The sequence below is a fragment of the Ylistrum balloti genome, unplaced genomic scaffold (genome assembly GCF_031769215.1).
Source record: "Ylistrum balloti isolate Yb309-2 unplaced genomic scaffold, AGI_CSIRO_Ybal_v1 Utg370076, whole genome shotgun sequence".
Taxonomy (NCBI): Eukaryota; Metazoa; Mollusca; class Bivalvia; order Pectinida; family Pectinidae; genus Ylistrum; species Ylistrum balloti.
The window spans coordinates 6,823-16,817 of record NW_026782115.1 but is presented as its reverse complement, the minus strand read 5'-3'; the positions used below and the strand labels follow the sequence as shown (position 1 = coordinate 16,817).

Sequence of the window (9,995 nt, the reverse complement as noted above, 5' to 3'; positions counted from 1 at the left end):
CACATTGTGTAAATATCTCACATAGAGAGACCTCAAAGAACGCGCACGTGTACAGGATAATACTCGACGTTAACCGAGCCCAATTCACCTAGGAAACCTCAACAAAACATAATATTAACCATATCAAATGCATGATGACCTATCCATTGCATAAGCTGATTAGTTCGATCTAACAATGTATCGCTGACACGCATCAACTCTCACGAAAACAAGTTACATATAATGACCAAAATAACAATAACGAATTGTTTACACACTACAGCTGGGCGGAAATACCCGTGTACAAAAATGTTACCACGCATGAGTAGACTACCGCCTGACGTCATTGCTATCTCAATATAGTCCAAAAGAGATGTACAAGTAAACAAACCAGAAGTTCATGAATATTTATGACCTAACTTTTTATAGATAGGAAATTTGGTCACGTGCCCGTTCCGGCCAATCGCACACCCGGTAGAGCTGCTCCCCGCACGGAGTAGATGTACTTGCGCATACCCTTATCAGACAAGTGTACACCATCCCTACACAGATTTTCCGAGACGCCATGTTTAAGGCCCTTATGCCGCCAATAGATACAAACATTTGAAACAGCACAACGCTGCTTTAGCGTCGAATTCACCCAATCTACTGAGGCATTATACACTGACACAGGTGTCACTCTAGTTTTCTGGCGATAAAACAACTGTAGAAACCCAACACGCTGAATATCAAAACCGTGCACTAACCACCCTGCTATCGAAAATAGGTCAGTAACGATAGTGTCCTTCACCCGTTCAATGTCAGCACAATCCAAATCATTTCCTCCAATTTGTAATAGAACCACAGAAGGCTTAGCTTGCTGAATAGCATCAGTAAAACCACGAGCGTAGATATTGGGAATTTTTCCGCCACTTTTACTAAGACACAATACGTGTAACTGCTGAGGGTCAAAACCTAGATTTGTCCATAAACCCGTAAGGCTCAAGTCCAAACGACGAATAAAACTATGACCCAAAACGACAACTGACGACATCATCAAACATTCGCTACAGTCAAGAACACTAAAATTGTATGAAAATGTTTTAGTTTTCCAATGATATAAATAGACTAATATAAATTAAATAAACTGGCCTTGACCGTACGAACCTTGTTCCACCATATTCTGCTGTCAGATTCTGAATAGAAAATGCTGCGTCATTTATGTTTATAGCGGTCTAAAAATAGCCACTGCGGGCGACAGTTGGACCACCTTGCTCCAACCCCAAATTACCTCCTTCCGCTAATAATAGAATCCCTACATATAAGCACAATAAGCCTGTATAAATAACATTAAAACTTGTGTTAATTTCCATTTGTCACAATATAGCTCATGTGCAACAAGTATTGAAGTAAAATCTAGTATGTAGCGATTCACTTCAGTTCGCTTCACGAGAATAACCCGCTTCTCACACAACAATTAGTTTTTCACTGTATTGTTCAGATTCACATTTCGCTTACCAGAAAACGAATTTGTTGCACATTCCACTGTCCAACAACATTCGTGCTCCAACTCATACTAAACGTCATTTCTCACTTCCTTCAATATTTACCAGCATTATACACAATGTAACGTTTTTGTTATCTTTTTTTTTAATTAGGGTTGCGCGCCACTATTTTTTACAAAGCTGCATGAATATAATTCTGAAATACTGAACTTTTCCCTGTTTGACTACACATACCTATAATCATCATCTATATTACGTATCTATTTAGACATTGATAACAAATGAGTATTTAGAACATTGAAAAAGAAGTGAAGATTCCAGACTAAGCAATCCAGGGCAATTCGCACGTTCAGTCTTCAGGGTTATACAACAGACACACAAATGAATAAGAATTTTACAATGCAAATTTAGAAGAAGACACAGTCGAGTCAATAATCAAATGTCAGTAATGCTTCTGAGGAAAATCCATAGTGTTCAAATGAAAAGTCAGAATTAAGACTGGGAGGTGCACTATTTCCACAATTCAATAAATTTCGTAATCTCCATATATCTTATAATTTCACATTAATGTGAAGTGCGTGTGTTTATTTTGAACCGTACAGTAAATTCTGAAACGTTTCGCCACACGAATGAATCAAAACTTGGCATTCAGGTTATTGGAAACTCTGGAACTTAAAGTTAATCAGCATTGTCTACTACCTAAAATCTTGAAAACTATATAAAAACGACCGACGATGGTCCATAATTATATTTGTACCGCAAAAATGTTGGATATATATGACTTACTGTAAAACAATGTGAAAACATAACATTATTGAGGTACACTATTCAGTATTTATGGGAACTCTTTATTTGTTGTGTACCTGATTATGACTTCCCGAGGACCAGGTCTCGTTCTCCTTGTACTGTTTTCATGGGTCTGAATATAGATCTGTCTGTTGCACATATTTTGTGTTTTTATCGTCGGATTAGATTGACCTAATATTCTGTTGAAATGCTGGTAATTTCTTGTTTTTGTTTATGACAAATACCGGGTTTATTAACCAAAATGAAACATTATGCCTGGTCATATAGACTAAAGAATGCATCCCTTTTGTATTCAGATGGATTCACGCCAGGAACAAACTATTTCTACAGTCCTAACGATTTGAATTGGTCAGACGCCAGCCAATATTTTAAAATTCATAATGGCAATCTCATTGTTCTTAACAGCCAAGAACAATGGGACCTCTACCACAATTTCTCAATCGTCAGTGGCAGTATTCTTGAGTGAGCAAATTCCTTAAAATCCTTCTGTTAAGAACAAAGAGATTGTGACAAGGTTTGGTGTAAAATGTCTTTGGTCGAATACAGTGATAAATAAACGACGGATGGAAAAAGAAATATTAAATCTTCTTTAAGGATGAAGGGATTTTGACCTGGTTATACCAAGAAAATGAATGGGAAATGGGAACTAATTATGCTGGATCAAGATGAGCAGGGCAAAAAAAAAAAAAAAAAACGGAAGAAAGCAAATTTTGCGTGAACGTGCTTCTGTTTGGATTAAAATACCCTGACAAAATGTATTCTTAAGCATCATTAATTAGATTTTATTTTGTATAAATAGCTATATCTGGCCTCGAGACTTAAGGTGTGGCGGCAAAGCACTGATAGAAGTAAGTTTTAACACCCTTTTAGTAGAAATGACATTATGTTGTCCAAATTTGTTTAAATCCCAAGGCGGAGGGGCGGGGAAAGAAAAGTAAATATTTCTTATAATGTGGTAATGAAAGCATTTTAACCAAATTTTGTTTTGAACATCTTATGGGAAATGCGATTCATTTAGTATGTAGAGGGACGAGTTAGAGAGAGAGAGAGAGAGAGATGAAGATGTGAATCCTGAGATGTTTTGGAAATACTAAGCAATGTAACTAAATATAAAATCTCTTAATGTGATTTCTGAACTATTCAGGTGAGTGAAAAAGCTTGCCTCTCTTGTTAATATTTTGATACTTTACAATGTACAATTCATCATTGGACTAATTTGAAGATAAATTCATATTATTGTACAGCATATGCAAGCTGGTCCCTCACTGGTTGGGGAAGGTGGGCTGTAAGCCAGAAACCAGTTACTTGTCCTAAACACAGTTGTGTTGTGGTTGATTTTGAGTGAGAACAAGGAACTGTCTAAGCGAATATGCGTCTCTCTGCAATTTTCAAAAAACTCTGATGTGTCGCTGCAAGGGGACAGAACCCCAAGCCTTCCACAAGGGTGAACGCTACACTAAATGAATTGTAAAAGAAGAACAATGCTTTATTCCAAATTTGGCCGTCTTTTGTGATCATTCAATGGTCGTTTGGATTTAATGTTTGACGGAACGTTCGACAAATTTGCAAGAAATCCGTAACTTCATATTATGATTTTAAGTTGAACCTTTTTGAAATATTCTTTTTAATATCTTAGATGATACCGCTATGACACGTGTACCAACGACAACGCAAAGTGCCCTAAATTGTGGTAGGTGTTGTGCGAACACAAGCCGACAACTAACTGGGAAAGAGACGAAACTCGTAATTTGAAAACTGAGGGTGGAACTTGTAAACAAAACCCAACTTGTCAGCGACATGACGTAAACCTATCAGTGCGAACGACTCCCGGTCCAGCAGTGTTGCCGTAAGAGATGTGGCTATAAGTATTCTGGCTGTGCCGATTACTGTGATAATCGTCTCAGTCATGTTCAGTCTTGTCCAGTTCATGTACAAATGTTCACAACATTCAAGTGGCGAGATATCCACAGTCTGAAGTCATGCCCTTACAAACATGAATGAGGAAAGGTTAAGTGTACTTGCAGCACAATTATGAAAGTCACTGGATACATTTTATGAAATAAGACTGAAAATGTCACCTCAAATGTCAAAAGGCTTGTGTAATTTTGTTTTTGCTTCTTGACCAGACTACACCAATAACATGTCAGGGTGCACTGTCATCTGAATCGTGTCTGCCTCCAAGCTGAACTATGCTTGCCTGTAATTGTTTACTGTTATCGTATTTACAATATGGTCAAGAAGCATATCTCTACTACTGAATAAGGCTGGGCATTGGATAAGAAAATGCTTTGTAGTGTTCGTTGTTGGTTTTTGGCAAAGTTTACAAATTACACTCTCTGTCACGGTCCTATAAGAGAGCTTAACAAGCTAAGCAATTGCTTTGGATACTTTAAGCTAAGCTTCCACAGAGGATTCGCGCCTATAAGAGGATGTATACGTCTATAATGTTCCAGAAGCACACTGTTATCACACCTATTCCACCATTGAGTGAAATAATACACTTCGGTAACGTTCTTGATAAAACGCTTCCATTGCCCCGCGCTGCATTTCAAGGAAGAAAATACAAATTCCATAAAGAACGAATGTATACCAAATTTTAGCATTGTCTCCGATATATCTGTAGTAAAGCTAGCTTTGTGGGATGTGTATTGTCATAATCGAACAATAAATAAGGTTTTCCAAATGAACTTACTGCTAGCATTACGTAACTTATTCCAGAAAAAAATAGTTTGCGTTTTTCAACCTCACACCAAACATCTGTTTGCCCAAGAACCCTTGTAGTTATTGCTGATGACGATGTCTTTTCGAAACCCTGACACCGACCAGCAGCGTATTTTTGCGTAGTTCTAATTCTACCACTGATGACTTGACTGGTGCTGCCCACAGTTCATATCCGTACGGCATAACTGGAAGAATAACTGAGTTGATAATTCTTAGACTACTCAGTGGGTTTATGCTATTAACAGTTGCATGTCCCTTTCTGCACGAATTTACGATATGATTGTCGGGTTTAAGGTTGGAACATAATGTTATTCCCGCGTATACTTTTGATGTGTCAAAGAGTATTGGAGTATTTCCTAAACAACACTGAACCCCTGGTTCCTTTGGAGGACGTTTCCGACAGGTAAACTGCATCAATGATGACTTTGACAAATTGTAGTTGAGTCTCCAAGTTTTTGCACAATCGTGTACAATGTCTAACTGCAATTGTAGATTCCGGATTGAAGCCGCTAATAGTAAGGTATCGTCTGCTAGGAAAACACAAGGGATATGTAGATTTTGAATGCTAAATCCAAGACCGCTTACCTCAAACTTTGTAACTAAGTCATTAATCATGACGAGGAAGAGCCATGCAGAGAGAGTCCTTCCCTGACCGACCCCTTGTTCAATAGGGTACTCCTCACTCTTTTTTCCATTGTATAATACACAAACTGTCACTACATGAAATGAATCTTTTAGTATCCTCCAGAATTTTCCGTTAAAGCCTAATTTGTATACCTTGTACAGCAGTCCCTGTATCCAGACGCTGTTAAAGGCTTTTGCATTGTCAAGAATCGCTGCAAAAACGTTAGAGTTACGTTCCAGATAATGACAGTAAAGGCGGCTGTTATACTGCCACATTGAGGCCGGAATCCTTGTGCGGAAATTTAATTTTTGAACAACGTTTCACTATTCGCCTATACAGAATCTTCTCAAGAAGCTTTTGCAGTACTGATGTTAATGTGATATCCCTGTAATTATTCATGTCCAGTCGGTCTTTTTTCCCTATTTTTGAATAGTGTTATAACAATTTCCTTTTTAAATTGCCTCTAGATCAAGCATAGCATTGAAGAGCATAACTATTACGTTTTTTTAACACAATCCCTCCATGAAGGATATGTTCTATAACAATTTGGTCGTGTCCACCTGCTTTTCCAGTTTTCATATCTCTGATCGCTTTATCCAACTCATCCACTTCTAAACGATTCATGCAAACCGTATTCTGATTAGCAAAACTTTGCTCATACATTCCATCGATGCTGCGTTCGACCTCCTCTTTGAATATGGCATCAAAGTGAGGTTTTATCCCTGGCTTTGCTAAATCTTCAAAGTATTCTTTCCATGCTTTCTTGTTGGTATCCGGATCGCGACTGTTCTCTTCTGAGATGCGCAACTTGACTGAGGAGAAAGTTTTGCATTTATTTTTCTTTATAACTTTATAAAAAGTTGCAATGTCTACTTCAGCTGTGTCTTTCAACTCCTCTATTTGCTCTTGATCATATTGATCTTTCTCCTTATCCAAATCTGTTCGGAATTCCCGCTTTGCTCTTTTGTACTCACTGTAAGACTCAAAAGAGTGTCCTCACGTGCGTTCCTGTTGTATCAAGAAAGCACGCATAGTATTATGGGGATCCCTAATATTGCTGTAGTTCCAGTAGGGCTTACGGAATGGACGATATCGCTTGAGTGGCATTATATTGTACTAATGATTCCAGCTGTTCAGCATTCATTCTAGATCTTTAGTAACGAAGTATTCTTCCCAGTGTTTCATTTAGCCTGGTCACGAATTCCATCTTCTCTTCGTCGGTCTCCAATTGACTGATCGTGACATTTTAGATTGTTGGGAAAAACGATATCTCATATGAAATTGTAACTGGCACATGATCTGATACATTAAGGAAGTGGTCATCATGTGTAACAGTCCAAGATTTCACAGATTAAACAACAATCTTTCTGGATTCTGTCAGTATTTATTAATCAGGTTCGAAACTCAAACCATCACGTCTGATGTGGTGGCTAATTACATCTTGATACTTGAAGTATGAAGCTATAATAATCAACAATCTATATGGATCTCTGATCAAATTCAGGTAAGCTATAATGTGTAGGTCTGTATGCGACGACGATCTCTAAGAAAGTGTGTAGATTTGAATTTCGTGAGTAGGAAATAGAAAAGATGGATTAACGAAGGAAAGAACCAATGGTAAAAGGAGAAAAGACAAAAGAATCAGTCAACCCAATGTCCAGCCGGTAATGTCCGTAGAGATCTAAAAATAGCACGGTAAAACAACAGGAGTACAAATACACATGCCGTACCTTATTAAATGTAATAACGCGGTAAATTACGGCAAACTCATTACTATACGCGTTAATATAAATACACGAGAAGAATACGTGCATATATACAATTTCACTTACACTGTGCCAATATTCATAAATAAATATTATATTTCACAGTCATAAATATCATAAATATATATGTAATAATTGAACACAATGAAACACGGAGAACATAATTAATTCAGATTATATGACCCTGTTACATATATCACACATAATCTCACCAAATCACACTTACCTCTTTCGATTAGAATATGATCAATAAGAGAATGTTTCAGACCATCGTTGGACACAAAAGTCACCACCTTCAGACCATTCCTGTGAATTAGCTGATAGGAGTTGCTTCTCATCAATAAAAGTTTCCAGTCAAGTGCCTTTTTATGTTAGCGTGCATATGATTTTTAATACCAAACTTCTTTGAAATGTGTCAATTTAGGTCACCGAGTATGATAATCTCCCATTGCTCACGATATCGGTCGAACAAATTGGAAAGACAGTCGACTCAACTAATTTGTGAATATTATTTTCTTGTGATATATGAAGTTGGACATCTTTGATGTTCATTTGTATAAATATCTATTTTCTGTTGTTGACCTTGTTGTCAGTTGTGAACATTATTGCTTATTTTGCATTGACATGTCGTTCTAGAACATTTTGTAAAAAAATACTTTCGCGTGTTATCCGTAATGGTATACACATTAAGTTACTCTTCACCAAATTAACTCAAACTCCACATAGTTGTTTATGACTTTTAAACAAAATGATGAATGACGGATTGACGCCACGGTATTACTTGGATCCACGTAAAATGTTCTATTTCTCACATTTTATCTCTATCCTCGTCGCATAATTTGACAACAAGAACAGAAATGATAAACATCTTTACCAATCCGAAGAAAATGTGCCGAAATATTTGCTACAACTCCATCATAGATAAGATGTACATCTATAAGTATTGCCATTTTAAACACTGAAAATGTTTTGTTCTTGGCATTAGATGAGGTTTCCTTATTTAGCCGTGAAGGATTCTTTGTTACAAAATGGTTGTTTGATATGCTAAAGGCTGCAAAACCGCACTGTCATTACATAACTTATCAAAGGAAATACAATCGCTCGATGAAAAAAAAAAAAACAAAAATAAAACAAAAAAACATTTATGTTGTTTTATGTTTAGCTATTAGCAGAAGTTGTGATCATGCATGTAAAATACATTTATTATCATAACCACGAAACATATTGATTTTAAAAAGGGCAGTCCATAATCTTACAATTGTAAACATATAACGTCACTGATGTTGCAAAACACTATTGTCAGTTGTCGCTTTTAAAATATTAATGTTGGTGTGATCGATTTTCAGGACACATGAAACGATTCCCGTAATCAATCCACATTTTCGACATATCATAATCCTTAAAAAAATATACGCGAAAACCTGACATGGTCAAATGTGATCCAAAATTGGTGGTCCTCAAAGTTGGAAAAATGACAAAAAATGTATCAAATTGATTCAACGTTCAAAATTTTTCGTACCTAAATATTCATTTTAAATTCAAATAAACTTCAAGAATGAAAGGGTCTTGAGTGTTTAACCAAATTTCTAAGAATATCTGATCTCATGCTCTATAGCTTACATATGAATTATATTCGTTAGAATTCCGTGTTTAAATTCCATTGGAAATAATTCCATTTACAAATATGAATGACTGTGATGCCATATTGCCACTGGCAGACACCCAGGTCCAGTTTGGTGGGTCAAATTTGCTCAGATTTGGATTATATAGGAAAAGTGAAATTGAGTATAACTTCTTAAAATTCATACTTGGTTATAATAATTATCAGAAGATGACAGTCAATATTATGCGCAGTTTATATATTATTGATATCTTTTTTAAAAATATGGTAATCAACCTTGTCCAATCATAGCTGTTACTGCATACGTAACAATCTATGTAAATTTCAATAGATGTATAGATCGCTGCTTATATCAAAACACGATGAAATTGAAATTTCTGTTTTACAAAATCAAATCATGTAAACGCAATAACCAGGTTATAAATCATAAAAATGAAGCTGAATCAAGTATCAACTTACCACACACAGCGGCATCATTTATTTTCACTAAAATATCGATGGGATTCATGGTCTGATGAACATTGTATTACTAATTTTGATGTGTTTTATTCTGCAGGTTCTGCATATTAAGTGCCATATTTGTGGACAATTTATTGCCCTTGGTGAAGGCCAAAACGTTTGCATGCTTTTATGAATGTCACCGATTGACATTAAGAATGTCACCAACTGACAAGTTACATCATTGAAAATGACACCGATTGGCTGATATCTTCATTGAGAATGTCAACTATTAACAATTCTCACCATTGAGAATGTCACCCATTGACAAGACCTATCATTAATAATGTCACCGATTGACAATTCTCACCATTGAGAATGTCACCGATTGACAATTTTCACCATTGAGAATGTCACCCATTGACAATTCTCACCATTGAGAATGTCACCAATTGACAAGACCTATCATTAATAATGTCACCCATTGACAAGTCTCATCATTGCGAATGTCACCTATTGACAAGTCATATCATTGAGAATGTCACATATTGCTA

The 9,995-nt window shown here is 36.3% G+C and overlaps 1 protein-coding gene across 1 annotated transcript; it reads right to left on the bottom strand.

Annotated features, from left to right (window-relative positions):
• Positions 1-421: 421 nt before the first annotated feature.
• On the bottom strand, positions 422-1,012 carry LOC132549664 (uncharacterized). The gene has a single exon (XM_060213617.1). The coding sequence runs from the start codon at positions 1,010-1,012 to the stop codon at positions 422-424; it is 591 nt and encodes a 196-aa protein (XP_060069600.1).
• Between the last annotated feature and the right edge of the window lie 8,983 nt (positions 1,013-9,995).

Excerpts from the sequence above, each read along its gene's own strand:
- LOC132549664 (XM_060213617.1), bottom strand. The coding sequence starts at position 1,012 with ATGTCGTCAGTTGTCGTTTTGGGTCATAGTTTTATTCGTCGTTTGGAC.